At 62.1% G+C, this 22336-nt stretch overlaps 2 protein-coding genes across 5 annotated transcripts in view; one reads left to right on the plus strand and one right to left on the minus strand.

Moving 5' to 3' along the window:
• NPEPL1 (aminopeptidase like 1) lies at positions 1 to 21777 on the plus strand. 4 transcript variants are annotated; one of them, XM_067708597.1, is made up of 13 exons: positions 1 to 238; positions 937 to 1122; positions 1677 to 1847; positions 5671 to 5760; positions 6210 to 6291; positions 8007 to 8149; positions 12856 to 12933; positions 15083 to 15183; positions 15903 to 16026; positions 16348 to 16524; positions 16991 to 17101; positions 17716 to 17837; positions 18377 to 21777. In XM_067708597.1, the coding sequence occupies exons 1-12, from the start codon at positions 89 to 91 to the stop codon at positions 17833 to 17835; spliced, it is 1533 nt and encodes a 510-aa protein (XP_067564698.1). In that variant the 5' UTR covers positions 1 to 88; the 3' UTR covers positions 17836 to 17837; positions 18377 to 21777. The 4 variants fall into 4 exon arrangements, 3 of the variants coding, with proteins under 3 accessions (XP_067564698.1, XP_067564697.1, XP_067564696.1); XR_010935466.1 differs by having other exon boundaries at positions 2 to 238; positions 17622 to 17837; XM_067708596.1 differs by lacking the exon at positions 18377 to 21777 and having other exon boundaries at positions 17716 to 17870.
• LOC137208079 (piezo-type mechanosensitive ion channel component 2-like) overlaps positions 19394 to 22336 on the minus strand; it is a 23239-nt gene continuing 20296 nt past the window's right edge. The window contains 2 exon segments of the mRNA XM_067708529.1: positions 19394 to 19685; positions 20105 to 20258. Of these exon segments, the coding sequence (XP_067564630.1) occupies positions 19394 to 19685; positions 20105 to 20258 (446 nt within the window).

Genomic DNA, 22336 nt, shown 5'->3' on the forward strand with positions numbered 1-22336 from the left:
GGGCCGGGGCGGCGCCGAGGCCCGGCCGGAGCGGGAGCCCAAGCGCGGCGGGCGCGGTGGCCGGGGCGGGGGGCTTAGGCCGGCGAAGATGGCGAGCGTGGGGCTGCAGTTCCAGGCGAGCGCCGGGGACGCGGACCCGCAGAGCCGGCCGCTGCTGCTGCTCGGGCAGCTGCACCACCTGCACCGCGTGCCCTGGAGCCACGTCCGCGGGAAGCTGCTGCCCCGGGTCACCGAGGAGGTGAGCGGGCCGCGCCGGCCGCCATGCGCCGCCCTGCCGGCGAGCGGAGGTCGGGCGGGGCCGGGCCGGCCGGGAGGCCGCGGAGGCCCCGCCTCGACCGCCCGGCGCCCCCAGCCCGCCCGCCCGCCCGCCGGCCCGGGCGCGCCCAGCAGGGCAGGCCGGCCGGCGAGGCCCGGGGCCGCCCGCCTCCCAGGAAGCAGAGGAGCGGGCTCCCGTCCAGCAGCCCCGCCCGGAGGCCGCGCGCGCCCCGCACCCACCCGGGCCGCAGGCTTGTGGGCAGAGCTGGCCTGTCCTTCGACCAGGCGCGAAGGAACTGCCCTCGAGGGGCCGGGCCCCGGCAGCCTGCGCGGCCCTGACACCACCTTCCAGAACCCTTGTGGCGGTGCCGCCCACCCCCCTCCAGGGGCACCTGGCTGCGTCCCACCCCAGTGCAGGTTTCCAGCGTTTTTAGCAGAAAAACGGTCCAGCTTGGCCGTTTAAGTCCCCACTGTTGAATCCCACGAGGGTGGACGCGTGCCAGCGTACGCACACAGCGCTTATCTAGTGAGATGTGACACTTCTTAATTAGGGATCCTGGGTGCCGCGGGGAGGCTGCAAAAGGGCCCTTTTAGCAAGTGAGGCAGGCGTCTGCGCGCAGGGCTCTGGCCGGCGGCCCTGTAAAGGCTGGTGTCTGTCTTGTGTCTCCCCTTCTGATGCAGCTCTGGCAGGCTGCCCTAAGCACGCTCAACCCCAGCCCCACGGACAGCTGTCCCCTCTACCTGAACTATGCCACCGTGGCCGCCCTGCCCTCCAGGGTGAGCCGGCACAATAGCCCCTCGGCCGCGCATTTCGTCACCCGGCTCGTGCGGACCTGCCTGCCGCCGGGAACCCATCGGTGCATTCTGGTGAGTTCTTCTGAGGGGCCGGCCCCGCACGGGCCCCCGAGCTTCGGGTCGCTGCGTGCTGGCCTGTTGGCCGGGGCCTGTGGCTCAGCCCTCCGGACCGCAGAGCACTCCGGCCCACGGTATCCCCGGTGCGGATGATGCTGCCGCGACCGCACCGTGCAACCCCGGCCTTACCGCTGCCGGGGATACCGAGGGTCCCGAGACGGAACGGTCTACCCCAGATCAGATCTGAGACACAGAGCCAGGCTTCCTGAGCCTGTGTCCGCTGTGCAGCGCTGCACGTCCTGCCTTCCTGTCTCAAGAGGCAGTTGACCCCATCTGGTGGCTGACATTTTCTTCTCACATCGTGGGACAGTGATTCCGGGGAAGGCCCCTGGGATGATGGCTTTGCTGGGGCGTCTCCGTCCAGATTGTTTCCACAGTGGCCTCTGACCCAGCTGTGGGGCCCTAGCACTTCCTGGTGGCGGCTCCCATGGGTTGGGCCCTGGGTCCCATCCCCCTGCCCCAACCCCGCTTCGCTCCCCTTCACCACAGCTCCACTCTCTGTGCTGCAGATGGTCTGTGAGCGGTCGGATGCCTTCGCCTCGGCCTGTGCCCTGGCCCGCGCTTTCCCACTCTTCACCCAACGCTCGGGGGCATCACGGCGCCCGGAGAAGAAGACCGTCACAGTGGAGTTTTTCCTGGTGGGACAAGACAACGGGCCAGTGGAAGTGTCCACTTTGCAAGTGGGTGTCTGGAAGTTCAGACCGGGGCCCCATGCCGCACTCCCCGCCACCCCCCAGCTTGGGCAGAGCTCTCTTTCCCACTCCCTGGGAGGACAGGACAGGGCTGCTGGCATTCCCGAGAAGGCCCCCGGGGCCTGTCCAAAGCCGGGCAGCGGGCTCCCTCTCCCCAGGTGGTCTCGTTCTCAGGGTTCGGTTCTGTTCAGCCAGTGTTGATCAGGCACCCACCCCGCGCCGGGCGCTTTCACGTTTTGATGCTGATGCTCCTGCCCGTGTGTGTATCGCGTTACCCTCATGGTGCACTTTTACATATGTTATTTCATTTGATCCTCCTTCGTTTGATCCTTTTGAGGCACGGCGAGGCTGGAAGTGATTTCCAACCTAGAAGTCCTCGTGTGGGCCGAATGCCAGCTTTCCCTCCCGTGGTGACCCTCCCAGCCCAGGGGTGCTGCGGTCTCACCCTCCCCACCTGCAGCCCCCGCTCCAACCGCCAGACTCAGGTGGTCCTTTCCCCTCCCCTCCCTCGCCCGGCGCTCTGTCTCCAGCCCCTTGAGCAGCCCCTCATCCGCCCTGTGCCCCCAGGTCTGTAACTGCTCCCCCTCCACCGGGATTCTTTCCCCTAGGAGGAGACCATGTGCCTCATCTCTGCCCTCCTGAGACAGCGCCTCTTTTCTCTTCCCTTCACCTCCCATGGTCCGATTGCTTTGCCTGTCTTAACTCCCTTTCCCCCCTCAGCCCACCAGCATGGAGTTCGCCCACCCCCTTCCTGACATTGTTTTCCAAGGGCCACATCTGTCTGACTTGAGCACTGGTCATCCCTCCTTGAAGGGCACCCGCCCAGCCCTGGCCTGAGCCTTCTCTCCTCCCTGTACCTTTCCCGCCTGCCCCGCCCTCTCCGCATTCCCTTTGTGGTCGCCACCCCCCACAACCGTGGGGGCATTCTGGCCTCACTCCCTCTTCTCTGGGTGGTTTCAGTGCCCCTGGGTTCCAGCCTGCAGTTGGACGCCAATGATCACTCCTTCCCTCCAGCTCCAGGGAGTTCCTTCTGAGTTCTGGGCTGGGGCTGGAGGCCTGAGCATCCTCTAGCCCCTCCAAGCCCCTCTCCTCCTGCCCTCAGCCACAGGGACTGGCTTCCTGCTGTCCCTTGGCCTCACCAAGCCCAGTCCTGCCCAGGGTCCCTCTCCAGGGCCCCTCCGGCTCTGGTTCTGCCTGGTCTCAGTCCGGCTTCTACCCGCATCCCTTCCTCGGGGAGGCCTGGCCATGCTGGCTAGCCCGGCCTCTCCCACACTGCCAGACCCTCTGCCAGCCGAGAGCCATCCGCACCGGACATGACGCATCTGAGTTTAGCCTCTGTTCCCTGCGCTGGAGTCAGAGTCCCCCAGCCCCCGGAGGGCAGGGTCCTGGTTCTGTGCATAATAATCCCCGCACCGGCTTTGTACGTGATGAAGGGTCTCCCCGGCCCCTACATCCCACCCGTCCTACTCTGCCCACCTGCACCCCACTGTTCTCTGGGACCATGGCGGCAGCCTCCTAACTGGCCTCGCTGCCTCCACACTCCCCCCTCCGGTTCCGCTTCCCACTGCCTCACAACCAGGCAGGGGCCAGCGCTTTGCGAGTGCGTGTCAGGTGTCAGGCGCTGCTCCGCACACGTGTGCGCACACACTTAATTCTCACAGCTGCCCAGTGAAATGGGGTCTGTTAACTGTCCCCACTTTAGAGTTGAGCAGACTGAGCCTCAGAGATATTAAGTGACCTACCGGGGCCACGCCAGCAGGGGTGGAGCCGGGCTTGAACCGCGGCCGCCGTCCGTCAGCCTCTTCCTCTTCTGTCCTGGATCGTGAGCACAGGAGTCTCTGACACCCCGGCTGGCCTTTTCCTCACCACGGGGACCACCTAGACCCCGTGTCTGTGGCCTCTCCTACCCTCCTCCTCTGTGGCATCTAATGGAACAATGTGTTGTGATTCTCTGCTGGACTTGCGTCCCTTGGGCATCTTTGAATTCAGAGTCTAGTGTGGAGCCTGGTGCACAGTAGGTGCCCCACAGACAGAGACCCTCACCCTCCTGGGGGAGAGCCCGCTGACAGGCAGCGGGGGCTACACGGCACATCTCTCATCTGAGCTGTCAAGTCTCTGCCTCTGAGGCTCCAGGGTTTAACTGCCTCGGGACAGCCTGAGAGGTGGCTGGGCTGCCGTTGTGGGCCCGGAGCCTGCCCTCCCGGTCCCTGCGGCGCTGGAAGAGGCGGCGAGGAACGGGGTGCCGTCCTCACCCCCGCCAGACCCACGCTGCGCCTCTCTCTTGATGTTGCCTCCTTCCTGCACAAGGAAAGGCAGCCAGGCCCTGGAGGTGGGTGCTGGAGGGCCAGGTGGGGCAGGAGGCAAAGCCGAGTGTCAGGGCTGACGCTTGGGGCCCACCTTGCTTTCTAAACCTCATCTCCTGCTACGTGGACAGCCGAGGGGAGAGGGGATGAACATGACCTCTGCGTGTGCACGTGCCCTGTCTGCAGTGCCTCCCGTGGTGGCCGGTGGCAGGCTCCTGCTGCCCTTTGGGCGCTGGGTCGGTGCGCAAGGCCGGTCTGTCTGTGTCCTTTCCTCCTGGCCCTGTGGCCAGAGCAGTGTCACATCAGACGACCAGGAAAAAGGGTGGGGGGCTGTGACACTCACATGGGGCCCACGTGAGAAAAACACCTCCCCAGCGGGCCCAGGGACCTTTTCTCCATTGGGAGGATCCAGAGAAGCTCCTGGAGGATATGGCCTTAGAGAAGTACCTCAAAGCGTAGCTGGGATCTTGGCAACAGAAGGGGAGTCGTTTGGTCTGCTCAGGCCACCATGACAACAGCCCACAGACGGGGGGCTTGAACAGCACGTGTTTAGGACGTCCAGGATCACGGTGGGTCCTGTGAGGGCTCTCTTCCCAGCTTTCAGACCACCACCTTCTTGCTGTGTCCTCTTTTTTTTTTTATAAATTTATTTATTTTATTTATTTATTTATGGCCGCGTTGGGTCTTCGTTGCTACGCGCGGGCTTTCTCTAGTTGCGGTGAGCAGGGGCCGCTCTTCGTTGCGGTGCGTGGGCTTCTTGTTGCGGTGGCTTCTCTTGTTGCGGAGCACGGGCTCTAGGCCCGCATGCTTCAGCAGTTGTGGCTCGCGGGCTCTAGAGTGCAGGCTCAGTAGTTGTGGCTCATGGGCTTAGTTGCTCCGCGGCACGTGGGATCTTCCCGGACCAGGGCTTGATCCCATGTCCACTGCATTGGCAGGCAGATTCTTAACCACTGCGCCACCAGGGAAGCCCGCGGTGTCCTCTTCTTAGGGGCAGTCATCCCATCATGGGGCCCCACCCTCCTGACCTCGTTGAAACCTGATCACCTCCTAAAGCCCCCTGATACCACCCCATTGAGGGTCAGGGCTTCAGGACATTCAGTCCATAACAGAGGGCAACACCTCCTCCTGAGAAGGGGGTAGGGGGTTGGCAGAGGCCAGACATAATGTGTGTTCAGAGGCAGGCAGGAGGGCCACCTGCCACCTGGATGAGGGGCGTACGTAGCAGGAGGTGAGGTTTAGAAAGCAAGGTGGGCCCCTCGTAGGCCGGGCAGCCAGGCTTGAAGGGCTCCTCTGATTCTGGAGCTGCGTTGGACTTCATGTAGACGGCTGGAGGGTCACGGGCAAACTTTTGCTTCCCTTCTACCTGCCCTCGCTCCCCTGGCGGCAGCCCTGCAACCTCTCCCGGGTGACGTGTGCCTCTGACACCTCTGGGCCCCTGGCCCTTGGATGAGGAGGGATGCCTTCCACCTGGTCCCGGGGCCCCAGTGACGGCCTTTTGTTTCTCCTAGTGTTTAACAAGCGCCACAGAAGGCGTGCGGCTGGCAGCCCGCATCGTGGACACGCCCTGCAATGAGATGAACACAGACACCTTCCTCGAGGTTCGTAGCCCTGGGGTCCTGCCAGGACTGGGATGGTGTCGGTAGACCCCAAGGAGAGTCAGGAAACCCAGGGCTGCAGGGGTATGGTCCACAGTCTCTGCACCTCGTCTGGGGAAGCCGCGGGCTGCTGCGGGCAGAGTCCTGCCATCCACCCGGAGCCGAGGGGCCCCCAGGCCTCAGCTGAGGGTGGAGGGAGGGCAGAGCTTCCTCCCCAAGGCCCCTCGGCAGGACTCCAGCCATGGGCTGCAGGAAATCGCAGATTTGGAGGGGGAGCCGCTTCTCCTGGGTTTAATCATGCTCAGAGCCAAGAGTCAAAGCCACGGCATCACAGCCCATCCCTCTCCCACCGTAAGGCATCTGCTCACCCCTGGCCCAGGCCCTGGCCTCGCCCTGATTTAAGCCGTCTTCACGTGTTTGTGTGTTGTTGTTTTTTCCATGAACACGTCCAGGAGATTAAGAAAGTTGGAAAAGAACTGGGGATCGTCCCAACCGTTATCCGGGATGAGGAGCTGAAGACAAGAGGATTTGGAGGTGGGTGGGGGCTGGTCCTCGCAGATCCTGGCCTCAGGAGCGGCCCGGGGTACCTGGGTGGCAGGGGGGCACCAGGCTGCATGGTGTGTCGTCCAAGCTTCACTCTGAAGGAACCCAGCCCGCGTCCAGCCCCGAGGCCAGACCCTGGGAAGCAGACCATCTGTGGGGGAGAGAGGAGGCAGCGATTCAGATTCTGATTCAGATCCTGGAAGCCTCGGGAGCCAAGGCCTCCCCCACCCACTCCCTCTGCAGCCTCCCACGTGCTGCCGTCCTGGCTGCCCGGCTCACCCAGCAGGGCCTTTCTGTTCCTCGAATACACAAGTTCACGTCTACATCAAGGCCTGCACTCGCGGCCCTTTCTGTCTGGGATGCTTTCCCCCGAGAGTCTCACGACAGGGCCGTCTTACCCTGCACGTCTTGGCCACCTCCTCAGAGAGCCTTTCCTCATTGCCAGGCCCGTCCTCCCCCAACTCCCAGGCGCTGAGGTGCGGTGACGACTAGGACAGGAGCTGGGAAGGTCACTGTCTGGGAAGGTCACTGTCGTTGTTACCTGAGGCTGCAAAGCCAATTACCCCAGAAGGTAGCAGCCGAAAGCAACACGTGTCCCTTGTCTTGCAGTCCTGTGGGGGGGGATCGGGCATGGCTTAGCTGGGTCCGGCCCAGCGTCTCTCTTGAGGCTGCGGTCATCTGAAGGCCCCACTGGGGCTGGCCGCATGCTCCCAGCAGGGCTCACTCACAGCCCCGCCAGCAGGCCTCCGGGCCCCACTGGCTGTTCCTTGTCTTGTGGGCCTGTCCTTGAGCAACTTACAACGTGGCAACTACTTCTCTCAGAGCAAGGGCTCCGAACAAGAGCCAAGAAAGAGCAACATAGAGGCAAGGTCTTCTTCTGTCACCTAATCTTGGGAGTGGTCTTGTCATCTCTGCCACACCCAGAGGCACTGAGACCTGCCGTCCTGCCCACACTTCGGGGAGGGGATCCACACTCCCGTGAATGCCCAGAGGCAGAATCTGAGGCACGCGTTAGTGGAGGCAGAGGCCGTTCAGTCAGAATCTGAGGGCACACGTTAGTGGAGGCAGAGGCCGTAGTCAGAAAGCTTCACGGAGGAGGTGACGTTGGCAGCGGGTCTTGCAGGATGAGTAGCAGTTTGCCAGGCAGCTATTACTGCCTCTTATCCTGGTTGCTACGGTTACTGGTCCGATTACTGGGGGACCGTGAGGCATGGGCTGTGCCCACAGCAAGCCACAGTTTTCTTGAGAAGATGGGGCCCAGGAACCAACAGTGAGGCAGTGGTGGGGGCGAGGTCGGGAAGGGAGGTACCTCCTGAGTGCACAGAGAGGTCAGGGAAGGGAGGGCAAGCAGGGGCTGGAGCAGCCTTGCAGAATTATCCAGAAACCACTTCATTCTGCAATCCTGTTCACGTCTTTCTGGGAATGATACAGTATTTTTTTTCTCAGCGGGTTTTCTTGCCTCACAGTACTTCGTGCAGAATTCATTTGCAGTCCCAGGGCAGTGAACTCATTTGCCTTCCCCGATCCCACACTGGCCAGGGGGCGGGAGGGGGCGGGAGGGGGTGGGAGGGGGCAGGGAGCTCTCCGGGAGGAACGTCCACAGGCCAGTGGCTACTTTGGGGGGAGAGCAGTGTTGCTGGGGGGCTTCCGGGAGTCCTCTGCTGGGTCCAGCCGCGCCTCACTGACGTGTCCTGTGCTTTCCCTAGGGATCTACGGTGTGGGCAAGGCCGCCCTCCACCCCCCAGCCCTAGCCGTCCTCAGCCACACCCCGGACGGAGCCACCCAGACCATCGCGTGGGTGGGCAAGGGCATCGTCTACGACACCGGGGGTCTCAGCATGAAGGGGAAGGTGAGGTGCGGGGCTGGGGCTCGGGCGGGGCCGGGTGGGAGGGCCCCTTCTCAGGCGTCGGAGGAAGGAGCAAGGTTCCTGGGCCTCGGAGTCGGGGCGTCCAGGGGGGAGACAGTAGGGCCCAGTCCCCCGAGAAGCAGACGATTTCACGCCCACACTTCAGACAGGAGGCAGGAAACAGAAAATCTGGAGGAGAAGAAGGAAGGGGCCTGGGGAGACGCCCACCATCTCCACGACCGTCTGAGGTCCCCCAAGAGGATGCTTAGTGGTGGTTCTCACGAGACCTTCGGAAAGCAGACGCCCTGTTTAAAGGGAGGGGAGTTTGGGCCCAGGAGCCAGGCGCCTGGGAGCGTTGCTGGGAGGCTGCAAGTCCCAGAGTCTCTCTTAAGGGCGGCCCCTTCTCACGCCCAGGGGCCTGCCCTGCACCAGGAGCAGGGGGAGAGGTGTCTTCACCTGCTCATCCCACACGCAGGTGCTCCAGGCCCGGGCTGGGCTCTAGGGGGAAACTGGAAGAGGAGAGTCAGCCATCCCGGAGAGGGAGCTTGTAGACGGCCGAGCGCGAGCCAAGCTCGCGCAGGGAAGACACTGGCGACTGGCAGCCCTCGTGGCTCTCAGACGCGTCCTCTTGGCCCAGATGGTGTTTTAAAATCCGAATTCGTTACCAGCATTTAAAAACAGGAAGAATTCTCACAGGACTGGGTCTCGTACCTTTTGTAACCTCAGGGGACCTGGCAGCGCTGGTCGTGCGTTGGCACCTGGGGGCGCCCTGCTGGAGCTAAGCGGCAGCTGCCCCTGTGGGTGCGCCTCCTGCCTCCGGCTGGCGGCCGGTCCCGCCACTCCCTGTCGCTCCTCTGACGTCACACCCCAGGGTCAGCTGCTGTCCCTGTCGCTCCTCTGACGTCACACCCCAGGGTCAGCTGCTGTTTAGGGTAGGGCTTGTGCTGCTCCTCTTTGCACTTCTGTATTTGGTACCCAGAGTGGAGGATCTTTTTTTTTTAACATCCCTCCTCTTCTAAACAACAAAGTTACTTTCAGGACTAATCGGGAAATGAAACAAATAATAAATGTTTAAAAAAACCAAACACCAGTCGTGAATTCCCCGATAGTGAATTCCCTTTTATTGAATTCCATACATATTATCATGCCAATAAAAAATTAAAAATGAATGTTATAATACAAATAAAGAAAACAGTCATCCATTAACACTTTTAAACAGCATTAATGTGGGCTTACCTGGTGGTCCAGTGGTTAAGACTCCACCTTCCACTTCAGGGGACGTGGGTTTGATCCCTATTCAGGGAAGTCCCGCATGTCGTGAGGTGCGGCCAAAAAAAAAAAGAAAATAGCATTAATGTCATTTTTGATAGGAAGAAACTGACGCCTCCACGCTGTTCTCGCGTGGTGATGCGTGCCAGCATCAGGCTCTGCTGCCAGGCCTTAGCTTCTGGGGACTTGTCAGTGACTTTATCAAAATTGGTCATCTTCACATCTTTGTGTTCACTAGACAGAGGTGCCAGGTTGGTCAGTCTGTGTTCACTCACGGTTGATCCAAAACAACACAATTCATTTTAATTTTGAAGAGTTTCTATCCCATGAAGCAGCTGATACACAAATACTCAGGGAAAGTCTCCAACAGTAGGGTCCCTCAGCAGAGACTGCTAAGAATCCCATTTCCCAAGAAACTCCCCAAATTGGTATAGCAGCCATGTCTCCGGTCCTTTGAGATCAAGTCCAGCAGCTTTCAGACGTCTGTGGAGTAAAAACATTTTAAACACCACGACTCCAGTGGTTCCCCGAGACTGAGGGCAGCGAAGAGGCTCGCTGCTCCCTGGGGTTCGCTCCGAGCGCACCATCCGAGGGCAGGAACTCGCCATCCCAGGCGCCGTGGACGCTGACCGGCCGGCCGCCTCCGGAGCCCGCCCGACTCAGAACCAGGGCACCTCGCGGAGTCTGCGCCACCGGCAGCGATGAGCATCCGTGTAGGACGGTGTTGCTGGAGTCAGTGTTGTAGGAGTGAACATAGGTGGATCTGAAGCTTTTATTCACGTGATTAGGGCTCGCTTCAGCCAACAGCAGGAGGAATATTTTTTCCACTGATGACAACAGGCAGACTGACTTCTAGTCGGTTTATTACCATTTTAAATTCTCTGCAGATGATGAGCCCCTCTAGCTGCACCTGGGGCTGGCTACCTGCCCACACCCTTGACGAGGGCTCTTGCCCTGAGTTCTGGGGGCAGGATTTCAGGCTCATTTGGATGGTGGCTTGTTGGAGGGCAGGAGTGAGAAGCAGGGCTTCCTGGAAATTAGTCATTTTGCCCGTGGTACCCTCTCCCAGTTTTGCAGGAAAAACCCCGGTTTTCAAGGCAAATCAGGATCAGCATGAATTAACAGGTCTCGAGTGTGTTAGACTCAGGACCCCTTCCAGTCTTAACAAGTATTGATTCCAAAGAGATTTTGCTTATAAGGGTGATGTCTGCTGGTATTTACCCTACTAGAAATTAAAACTGGGAGATTTTAAAGATATTTATTAATTCATTAAAAAATAACAATATGACCCCATTGCATACCATTGTAAATAATACAGTTTTATGAAAAGAACTGTATTTTCCAAAACGAAAACAAATTACCGAGAGGAGTGGCAATGTTTTACATTTTTGCAGCTCTTTAATGTGTGCCTTAATAGAAGACAGCTGTGATCTGCATTTAGTCTGTTGTGATCTGTTTTGGTTGAAATATAAAAAGAAAATCTGGCCTCAGTCCTTTTGTAGTTAGAGAAGGGAGAAGCATTTTAGTACCCTCTTCAGGTAACTCAGGACATTCTTCTTTGCTATTACACCAAAACTCGACAGGTGGGAGCTTCTGAAAGGTTAGTTACGATGTGGAATCTGAAACCACGTCTGTGAGCTTTGGTGTTCTGCTACGTTGAAATCTGCGGGGTCTGTCTTGAACTTTGAATGTATGATTATAATATCACCCATGATGTGGGTCATTTGGAAAATATTGTTCACAGAGTTATGCGGAACCTCCAGATTTTGACACATCTCATTCTATAATATTTTTAAAAACCATACTCGTTAATATCACCATCTAGCTCATGTAGAAAGGTGAGTGTTAGGAAGCCCTCATGGAGGCAGATACAAGTTTCCCAAATTCTGGTTTTTGCTTGGCAGCTCCGAGTTTACCACTGGCACCAGGCAGTGCCCAGTGCCCTCCTGGAGGCGAGAGGCTCACTTTGATAGTTTTTGAGAAAATGTCTGCAGATACCTGAGTCTAGACCCCCAGCACGTGTCCGTGGTTCCTCCAAGTACAACGGTGTTTGCAAGAACAGAGAGGCTTGCTGAGCTCAGGAAGGACTCAGTGCCCGCTCCCACTTGGGCTCCAGCCGACCCACCGTGACCGACTGCCGGGCGTCGGGGAGAGAGAGCAGGGCCTTCCCGGCACCTTCCGTCTCATCACAGACAGTGCTGGGAACGGCTGTACTGCACGGCTGAGATTTTGAAAAGTTAATCGTTTACTGCTTCAGCAAGAAGACTCTAGTGAAATGAGCAGTGCCTTAGTTCCCAGAAGGCCTGGAAATGAATCCAGTGACCACCAGTTCCCGTGGGGCCCCGGGCCATGGCTCCAGCCATCACTGCCCCTGCCCCATTGGTGCAAGTGTCAGCCTACCAGTGACCAAGGCGTTACCATGGAAATCATTTCTCTTATAAAAACAGGAACGACGGGTGGGGTCCGAGAAGCTGACACAGTCAATTGAGCTGCGTTTTTGGTGGGACATCTGTTCTGCCCGTGACGGGGGATCACGGGCTTTCAGGGACCATCTCGAGCCATTTTCTGTGTGGCCATTTTGCAAGGGGTTTGATTCTAGGTCTGAGGCCCTGTTTTTCCATTTAAACAATCTTGTGGTTTCTTGCAGATTAGGTCAAAAGAGATGGCTTATTTTCAGTAGTGCTAGCTGAGTCATTTTCACTCAACTTAATTGGAAAAGCAGCTCCGTTTATATCTAAAGATACTTTCCATTAAAACTCGAGGCTCACGTAATCCAATAAGGGTTGAGAAAAATCTCTTGGCACCTTTCAATCCCAAATCCTCACATCCGATGACCTGTTGTTAATTTAAAATACGAACCTGTCGGTTAGTGTTGGGAACCTATGGAATGTAAAAACGCGTACCTGCTCTCAGCTAGCCTAAAGAAAATCGTGTTGCCTCTGGGGCCGGAGGGCGCCTTTGTCTCCAGTGATCCTCCCATTAGACCCGTCACCCCAGAGACGCCAGCTGGGGCGGGTGGCAGGTATCCTCAGGGTGGGGGTGGGATTGGTGACGTCACAGTGACTGGTGACATTTGGGAAGAGCTCCCATTAACCCGGACGGGGCGGTCAGGGTAGGGGGACTTGGTCATGGCCTAGCCAGGAGCCAGGCCACGGCGAATCCGGCAGCTCTGGACGTCTCCCCCTCCCCCCCCCCCCCCCCCCGCAGAGTTCCCTTCAGTAACTCCCAAAGCTCTGCTCGAGCCGGAGGCACCCTGGCATCTTTAGCCCTTGCTTCCCGTTGCTTCTAGGGGACCCCAGGCGACCAGTGGCGTTTCCTGGGTTCTGTGGGCACCAGGTCCTGCACCTCCGGGGCCCTGATGTACGGGCTGCGGCAGGGGCCCTGGCGCTGGGGGGTCAGCATCCGCTCACCTCTCTCTCGTCCCCCTGTGCCACCCACAGACCACCATGCCAGGGATGAAGAGGGACTGCGGGGGCGCCGCGGCCGTGCTGGGGGCCTTCAGAGCCGCCGTCAAGCAGGTGGGTGCGGCCCCATCCTCCCCTCGCGGCCCTTCTCCCCAGAGCGCCCCCCCGCGTCCTTCCTGAGCCTCTGCAGCCCCCTGGCCCCTTTCCCTCTGCACCCCAGCTCTGGGCCCCTCGGGCTCCTCCACCCGAGCCCGAGCGTGTCACCTTCGCCTGTGCGTCTGGCTTCACGGGTCCCCGCTGAGTTCTGAGAGCCTCGCCCGTCCGGACCGAAACGGGAAGGGTGCCGTGGAGCAGACTGCCCGCCCGGCCTGCCCGCCCTCACTCGGGGTCCGGTGCTCAGGGTCGGGGTCTGGGGAGGGCCGGGCTGCTGTTTGGAGGAGGGGGCCCGGGGTCGGCCCTGGAGTAGCCTGGGTGGCCACTTTGAGCACAGACGTCCAGGGTAGCCGGAGGGCCCCTCACTCCCCACCCAGGGCACGCCAGGCCTCGTGGAGCCCAACGATTGGAACCAGATTCCTGAGCCAGAGGAGCCCTGTTGGGGGGGCCAGCAGCAGTGGCTGCTCCCTTGTACAGGGTGTTTATCCAGCAAAGGGGGGTGGGCGCACACCGGCCGTCCAGGGCCACTTACCTCTCAGTGTGGCTCCTTCGGGCGCTTCTGAGAAACCCGGCCCTTCGTGTCACCAGATACAAGCTCTCCTTCCCCACAGACAGGGGCCACCTGAGCAGCGTGGCTCCCGGGGTGGACGTCCAGTGAAAAGATTCTGGCAAATGGTTTCTGCCCAGGCACCCCCGAGAGGGGAGCAGGAAGTCCGGGAGGAAGGAGGGCTCGGCCTGCGTCCCGACGGTGCCGGGGGTCCTCCCTAGGAGGGAGAGCTGCGGCCACAGCACCGACCCCCCAGGAGCAGCGCGTGGCCCCCCCCTCTGCGGAGCCAGGGGTGGGGTGGGGAGGGGGTCTTGGCCCTCGTCCCCTCGCCCTGCTTGGCACACGCAGGCCCGGCCTGGGGGCCGCACCCAGCTCACCTGCCCGCCTGGGGCCCTGCGGGCTGAGCCGGGCCCGCCCCCTCGGTGGACGAGCTCGACGGGGATGCGAGGGGAGAGGCCCAGCCGCGGGCGGCCGCCGCTTGTTGTCAGCTCGTGGGGGAGTGTCTGGGGAGCTCACGTGGCCACGCTGCCCGGAGTCTTTGCTGAGGGGCCCGGATGACTGCCCGTGGAGGGTCTGTCCTGGCCTCCGGACAAGCCGGCCGGGAGGCGCCGCAGCAGGTAGACCCGTGCTGTGTGCAGGGAGCTGCTTGGCAATTACCGCCGATTCATCAGCTGGCGGCCGTGCGTGGTCTCGGGACCCCTCTGGACCCTCCACCGCCAAGCGTGCTGCCGTGGGGTGCTGGGGGTCCCCACCCCACAGGGGCCAAAGCCCGGAGGCTCCGCTTGTAACTGGTTTTGTAAGGAAAGGAGCGGGCCTCAATACGAGCCTCGAAACGCTTAACGACGGAGACAGGTCGTAACCCGCAGAATAGAACAAGTATCCCCGCGTCACAGGGGCAGGCACAGTCACTATTCACAGCAGAATCCCGGTTGCTTACGGTACAAGTGACAGAAATAGAAAACCACCATGTGGCAAACAGCAGTGTAGTAATTGTCTCAGGTGAGAATGACCCACAGATGCTAAAACCAGAGGTGAGTGTGGTGAGAATGGGAGCGAGGAGGTGAGTCCACGCAAGGGCTTCTGCAGTGGGACACGGGGCAGGGGTCACTGTGTCCCCGTGGACTCCACCGGGCAGGGACAGCACACACGACCTGAGGGTAGGCACAAGGAAACGCCAGAGACAAAAGGCCAACCTCAGAAGCCCGCAGATCAGCAGGTGTGTGGTGAGCGACCGTGACCGCTGGCCACCCTGTGTGGGCGGGAGACAAGGGCTGAGCGAGGCCCCTGGGGAGCGGCCGGGCTGGGACTCAAACCCGGCAGCGCAGCCCTGCTTCCGGGCTCCACGCTGCATTGCACGGACTTTGGTGGCGGACCCCTGGCCTAGAGCCCGCCGCCAGGACCGCGGGGAGTGCCGGAGGCTGTGCTCGCCACTCCCTGGACTCCTGTCTGCCTGTCTGTCTGTCTGTCGCTGTCCTGGTGGGTCAGAGGGGAGTTCCGGCCCATCCTTGCCCCACCGCCGGCACCCCCAGACTGTACCTGGAGCCTCCGCCCTTGTCCCTACAGGGTTTCAGAGACACCCTCCATGCCGTGTTCTGCCTGGCTGAGAACTCGGTGGGACCCGGCGCCACGAGGCCGGACGACATCCACCTGCTGTACTCAGGAAAGTAAGGCCGACCCCGCCCGCCCACCTCACGGTGCCTGCCCCCCTCAGGTTGTCTCTGTTGTTGGAACTCGTGGCCCTTCCCAAGACCAGGCTGGCAGCCCTGGCCACGCCCAGCTCACCCCGGCCAGGGCCAGACGCAGTGGGGAGGACGCCCTGTGTCAGGAGCCCCTGGGCAGCAGCCGCTTGGTCCCAGGGTAGCCGCGAGCGTGGCCGTGTCGCTGCGCGAGGTGTTGGGCGCCCCGCAGGGGCTTGGGACCCACCCTGCCTTAGGGGGACAGGCCCTTGCCGACCTTTTGGCTTACCGTCCTTCGGGTGTCTGAGGCCTGCACCCCTAGACCCCCAGCTGGGGGGCCCTCCCTGCACCTCCTCCCTGAGATCAGCCCTTGGGCTACTCCTTCTCAGCTGCAGGAGGAGACACTCGAAAGTCACAGCAGGCAGCCTCTGGCGGAGCAGGTGGCCCAGGGTTCAGAAGAGCGGAGTCCGCTCGCCCGCCCGCCCAGCCCTCCCACGGGCGCCTGTCCCCAGGGTGACCCCGAGAGACGCCGCCTCCCCTCACTTACCCAGGCAACCCTGTTCTCCCGTCTGACAGATGAGGAAATGGAGGCACGGGAGCGGGGCGGGCGGGCATCGCTCCGGACCCCCTTGCTCGTGGCCCTGGCGCTGCGTTTCTGTCGGGGACAGGAAGGAGGGGCTCTCAGTGGGGTCTCGGCCGCACCCTAGGACTGTGGAAATCAACAACACGGACGCCGAGGGCAGGCTGGTGCTGGCGGATGGCGTGTCCTATGCGTGCAAGGACCTGGGCGCCGACATCATCCTGGACATCGCCACGCTGACCGGAGCTCAGGTGGGGCTCTCAGCAGCGGCCCCCGGGAGCCGGAGGCCACCTTGACTCTGAGAGGGGCGGGGTCTGCTGTCCCTTCATCTTCGTAAGGGGCCGGAGCTGGCCCATGGGGCTCCGTGGGGGTGCAGGCGCGCAGGGCCCGAGGACCACAGCGGGAACGTCAGGGCAGGACAGGGACCGTCCCCCAGGTGGCCGCGCTCAGGCCTCTCTCGCTGTCTTGCTGCCTCACTTTCTGTTGGCCCCTCTTCTGTCCTGGGTGTTCCCCACCACCCCGACCTGGATACCCTCCCCGCCGGCTCTCTCCATCTCTCCCCACGTCCCCAGGGCATCGCCACGGGCAAGTACCACGCGGCAGTGCTCACCAACAGCGCCGAGTGGGAGGCGGCCTGCATGAAGGCCGGGCGGCAGTGCGGGGACCTGGTGCACCCGCTCGTCTACTGCCCGGAGCTGCACTTCAGCGAGTTCACCTCGGCCGTGGCAGACATGAAGAACTCAGTGGCGGTAGGTGTGGAACAGGGCGGAGCGGGGTCAGAGCGACCCCGAGAAGCAGCAGCAGGTCAGGGCAGGGTACCCCCCACGAGGCCCCAGATTCGGGCTCCGGTCGGGGGAGGGGAGAAATCATCCCAAGTGGGGACGCGCCGCTCTCTGGTCTCGCTGCCGGCGTGTCCGCTCGGCGGGCGCCGGGGTGTCCTCCCCACTCCGGGCTCTGCCTCCGTCGCCCCCATCAGCTCTTTCGCTGGCGCCCCCCTCGCCTGGCGTGAAGGCAGACCCCATAGCCCACGGGCACGGCCCTCGGGGTCACTCTCTGCCGCTCCCCGCGTGGTCGCTGAGGACGGTGGGGTGGAGCGGGTGCGGGGCATCCAGCGAGGGCCCAGCTGGACGCAGCCCCGAGGGCGCTCTGGGCGAGCCCCTCCTCAGCGTCCCCGCCGCTGGGTGCCGAAGGGTCACGGCCGTCCTCCTCCCCCAGGACCGGGACAACGGCCCCAGCTCCTGCGCCGGCCTTTTCATCGCCTCGCACATCGGCTTCGACTGGCCCGGGGTCTGGGTCCACCTGGACATCGCTGCGCCCGTGCACGCCGTGAGTCCAGGCCCCGGGGGTGCCCCCGCCTCCCCCCGTTAGGACTCACTTGGCCGGCCGGCCGCTCTGCTCCCCTCCCTGGCCCCTCCTCACCCTCTCTTGCGTCCAGAGCCCCTCTCTGGCTCCAAAGCTGCAGGCTGAGCTCATCGGAAACATTGTGTGTGAGGGTCACACGGCCAGCTGTGGTCCCCCTGACCTCTGGCCTCCTCATCCCTGGGAACAGCGTGGCTGCTGCGTGGAGTCCGTCCCAGCCGACCCATCCTCGGCAGGAGGCCCAGGGCCCTCGGTCTCGCCCTTTCCCACCCCAGGGAGACGGGCTGGGGGCAGGGAGCCCAGGGCCGTGTCCACCAGCCCGTTGCCCACCGGCCCGGAGTGTAGCGGGACAGAGAAGGGGGCCGTGGGGCATGTTGGGGGGCAGACGCCCTGGTCCGGGAGCCAGGAGTCCCCACCCACACCCCGGCCACGGTTTGCCGAGCGGCTGTGGCTCGGCCGCACGTGTTTCCACTGCCCTCGCCCACAGGGTGAGCGGGCCACGGGCTTCGGTGTGGCTCTCCTGCTGGCGCTCTTCGGCCGGGCCTCTGAGGACCCTCTGCTGAACCTGGTGTCCCCGCTAGGCTGTGAGGTGGACGCCCAGGAGGAGGACGTGGAGAGGGACTCCAAGAAGCGCAGGCTCGTGTGACGCGGCTGCCCCGCCCGGCGGCGCTGGGCTCTTTACCTCACTTTGCACTGATTAATTGTAAGCAATTGGAAGATTATACCTTAAGATGAACTTGGGTTTGTTCTGTTTTTAGTTGTCGTGGTGACGGAAAGGCTCCTTCTTGTCAGGCTTAGGAGGCAGCTCAGGGTTTGGCGGGGGCCCCGGGGAGGGCTGTGCGGGCAGCAGTGGGCTTGTTTCTGTTTGATTTGCCGCCAGCTTCTGCAGACCGCGCTCCCTGCTGGGGCCTCCGCACGACCCCGGGCCCCAGGACGCGTGCGCGGCCCTGACGCTCTGGGCTGCGCGGCCCTTGTGTCCACGGTGGGTGCCGTGGCCCAGTCTCCAGCTGGGCCCTGTGCGTGGCACCCACATTACAGAGAGCCCAGGCCCGTGCTCCAGCCAGGGCTGCCGCTGCCTCCAGGCAGCCCTGCCCTTTGAGAGGATGGAGGTGACTTACTTCGGGGACCCAATTTTATGGAGCAAGAGGAAGCTCTACTCTGGCTCCTTAGAATTCACTGGGGGTGGAAGTAAATATGGCTGAACCACATCACATTTTTGCCTCCGTCTCACTCTCTCTCCAGCCCGTTTTAGAAAGCAACCCTGACGCCTGCCCATGGGCCTGAGGCTCCGGGATGCCACCACCTTCTCCCAAACCAGCATCTGGCTTTGAGATGCAGCTTGTCAACCTCGTTTTTACAGATGAGCACCCTGGGGCCCTCGGGTCCAGGCCTGCACACAGCCTGGGCCATCTTGGATCTGAGGGTTCAGAGCGTAGACTCCTCGGGCTCTTAGGGCTTTCCCACGACCTGCAGTCTGCAGGGAAGGCTGTCCCGACCCCCCGAGCACATCACGAGGCAAGTGTTGTACGGGTTCAAGTGAAAGTCCCCCCCGGGCATGTTCCTAGGTGCTGAAGGGCCCAGTCTGGCCAGGTTTCAGGGAGACCCCTGACCTGGGCCCAGCGGAGGAGATCGGGGACTCGGGCCCCACCCGGCATGGCGGCGGCTGCCCACGCCTCCTCTGCTGGGGACGGGAGGGCGAGAACGTGGCTGCAGGACACTCGTCCCCAGGCTGTGCCCTGACAATCAAGGTGACTCTTTCTGGGTTTGGTCCCAAGCATGTATTTAATGACTGCCTGCTGTGGGCACAGCCCCGCCTGGGAAAACCATGGCCCACGTGTTAAGTCGCAGTAGTAGTGGTCACAGGGTGCTCGGCGGGCCACGCTGTGAGCTCAGGGAGGCGCGGGGGCCGGAGGGGCCAGGAGCCTTCACGGGTCATTAGCGTGCTTAATGGTCTTGAAGGAGGCAGCTCGCTCCAGCTTCCCCCGAGAAGCCCTGGAGGAGCCAGAGATCACCGAGGTGGCCCAGCTCCTCCTCCAGGCAGCTGGCACTGTCCCCCCCCACACCCCCCACAGAGGCTGCAGGATGCAGGGTCAGGGAGCCGGGAGGAACTGAGTCTCCCTTGTGTGGGCACAAAGGCGGCCTCAGGCCCGGGGACTCAGCTGGGGAGCAGCTGCAAGGGCTTGGCATCGGGGGACCCAGGGCTGAGGCAAAGACCCTGCTTCTCGAGGCCAAAGGGCCTGAGGACGTGACGGCTGCTTCCTATGGCCCCTCTGGAGCCCCGGCAACAGGGTGGCTGGGGGCCGGCAGGCGCCGCTGCGTCCACTTGATCGTGGTCTCGGGCGAGCGGTACAGGAAGCTGAGCCTGGCCAGCAGCTTCTGCTCCAGCTGCAGCTTGCCCAGCTCGCGGACCGGGAAGACGGCAGCGCAGAGCCCGAGCACGCGGACCACGTCGGGCAGCTGGTCGTACATGATGGACCGGGCGATGCCGGGGAAGTGCTCGTGGATGAACTTGGCCGCGACCATCACCACCGACACGTAGAGCCCGACGAGGCTGGGTGGGGGGCGGCCGTCAGCGCCGCTGTCCCGGGAGAGGGGTCACAGCCCCCGACTCAGCCCAGCTGGATAGGGGCGCAAGTGCTAGCTGCTCACGGCCCCCGAGGCCTCCTGTGGGTGGGTCTGGGGTTCCAGCCCCCGCCTGGGGTTGGAGGGCGGGGTGACGGGCACCCGTGGAGCGACACACGTTATTACCCTGCACACAGGAATGAGGGACAGGACGGTGGGAATGTCCCTTTCTGCTAGTGGCTTGTGTGACAGACAGTAAACCACCATCTTGGTATGTTTCTGAGGCCAAGGGAACAGGGACTTGTGCCCCCCCCCGGGGCAGTTCTGGGGTGCAGGGGTGAGGAGGGACCGGAAGGTTCTGAAGAGCCCAGGGCACGAGGCAGGTTTTTAGAGCCGGGGGAGCCTTACCTGTATCCCGCCAGGAAGTCCAGTCTCCGGGGGCTGACTTTGTCGTGAAAGATGACCAGCTCCATGTCCTGGCCGCAGCCCCGGCTCTGGTCACAGCCTGGCCGCCACTCCTGGACACTCGGCCGCCGGGCTGGCCGTGAGGGCCTCCGCCGGCCTCAGCTGCTGCAGCCGGACTGTGGCGTTGCAGAAGACGACCAGGCGGTCCACGTCCCAGGACCCGTGGGAGTGGGGTGTGCAGGAGACACAGCATCAGGCCCTGGGGACGTCTGCAGGCTCGGGAAGACCCAGTGTCACCCAAGGTGACCGGGTCAAGGAACTTGCCTCGGATGGGCCCGAGATGGACGTTCAGGGAAACGAAACCTCTAACGCTCTCCGGCTCTCCCCATACGCAGTGCAGCCTGGCCCTGCACCCGAAATGCACCCCTTTTTCCTGCCTTGTTCAGGGGCCCCCCACCTGGAGGCCCCTTCCCCAGCCGGCCCCTGGCAGTGCCTCCCGATGGGCCGGTGGTTGTGGTCTCCCTGGAAGGCTCAGCCTTGTCCCCTGGTGCACACTGATGCACCCCCTAAGAGCTCTCGGGGCCCCCAGGAGCACATCCGCGACCCCGCCAGCCCCCTCCCCCGGTCCACGTTGGTTGGGTTGGCATCTGCTGCAGGACACTCTGCCCAGAACCTCTGTTCACACTGTTCCCTGGCAAATTGATGTTCAGCAGTTGTTTATTTGTTTGTTCCTTAACAAGAGGTTGCTTTGGTTTGAGATTCAGCAAAAACACACGCCGCCTTCTGCTTCCTCTGCATTCAGGATTCAGTAAATTAGCTGTTCTCCAGTTGGCTTCGGGGCCTCACCTCAAATGAGCCTCCCGCAAGCTAATGCGTTTAAAAGCCTCGGAAAAGTACCAGGCAGCACGCACGCGACAGACAGCGTCAGCCCGCGAGCGGCTGGCTCAGCCCTGCGCCCGACCCCGTCTGCCCCAGCAGCGCCATCTGAGGCCGGGCAGGGATGTGAGGGCGGGACGGGCCCTTATCAACTTCCAGCCGGGGGGCCTCTCTGTGGTCCTGCGAGCTTTGGGGATGAGTCCAGGGAGGAGTCTTCAGTCAGGAAAACAAAAGAGACGAGAATGCACAGGCCACTTCACAGTCACCTGCAGTTAGCATAGTTCAAACACCAGGGGCCTCCGTCTGAAGCCGTGAGTTCCTATTGGCTGCGTGAGAAACTCTGCGGGGCTCAGACCCCCCGCCCCCTCCGCGAGTCAGCTGAGAAAGTCTCCCCAACTCCGTGACCGTGGCCTCCCTTGAGATGCCTGACTGTCCCTTTCTTCTAATGGGTCGGCTGAGTTTCTGTGGCGTCCGCGAGCGTGCTTGGTCCAGCGTGGGGATGGCCTGAAGGCGGCTTCCTCGGCCAGCAATCTGTATTAAGCGCCACCTGTATGCACCCGTGAGACACGCACTCCTCTCGTGGGGTCCTTCCCAGCCTGCAGCCCTGGGGGGCCAGCTTCTAGCTGGGGAGCCAGAGCTGGCCTGTGGGAAGCTGGAGGTGGGCTGCCCCCGGCACCCAGGGGGCCTGAGCTGTAGGCGGCTCGCAGGCCGGAAGCGGCCCTCAGGCCCACCTCAGACACTCACTTTCTTGTACCAACCATGGAGATGTCATTAGCAACTAATAAAATAGTATCTTGTAAGCAATTTGCCTCGTTCAGGGCACATTATCTTATTCCCACCCCGGGGCACGGAAGCCAGTGTGTGTGCGTGCGCGCGCGCGTCAGGCAGGCGGGAGATTCAAGCCCAGGGGGCCGGGCTCTTGCTGCATGATTTCCGCCTTCCGTCCAGAGCCCTCTGACCTTTGGCAGCCCTCCCCATAGTGCAGGGCGCGGTAGGCACCCGTCCATGGAAGAATGAGGTGAGTCCACAGATGCGCAAGGCCGAGGCTGGCCAGACAGAAGCGGCCAGTTCACAGGGCCCGTCACCGGCCAAATGCCCCCGGAGCTCTGCGTGCGGCCCCGGGCTCTGGGCCTCAGTTTCCCCATCTGTCAACTGGCCTTGGACCCTCTGGCCTCCTGTGATCTGAGAGGCTGGATGCTGAGTGTGCTGCTGAGGGGCTCCAGGCCGGCAGAACTGGGTTCAAACCCCAGCCCTGCCTGTTCTGTGGCTTGAGAGCTGGAGCGTTAGCCGGTTACCTGTGTCCTAGGGACCCCATGCGCCTGGGGAAGTGCTGCCTAAACAAGGAAAGGCCCGCACACT

This window comes from Pseudorca crassidens, chromosome 15, assembly GCF_039906515.1.
Source record: "Pseudorca crassidens isolate mPseCra1 chromosome 15, mPseCra1.hap1, whole genome shotgun sequence".
Taxonomy (NCBI): Eukaryota; Metazoa; Chordata; class Mammalia; order Artiodactyla; family Delphinidae; genus Pseudorca; species Pseudorca crassidens.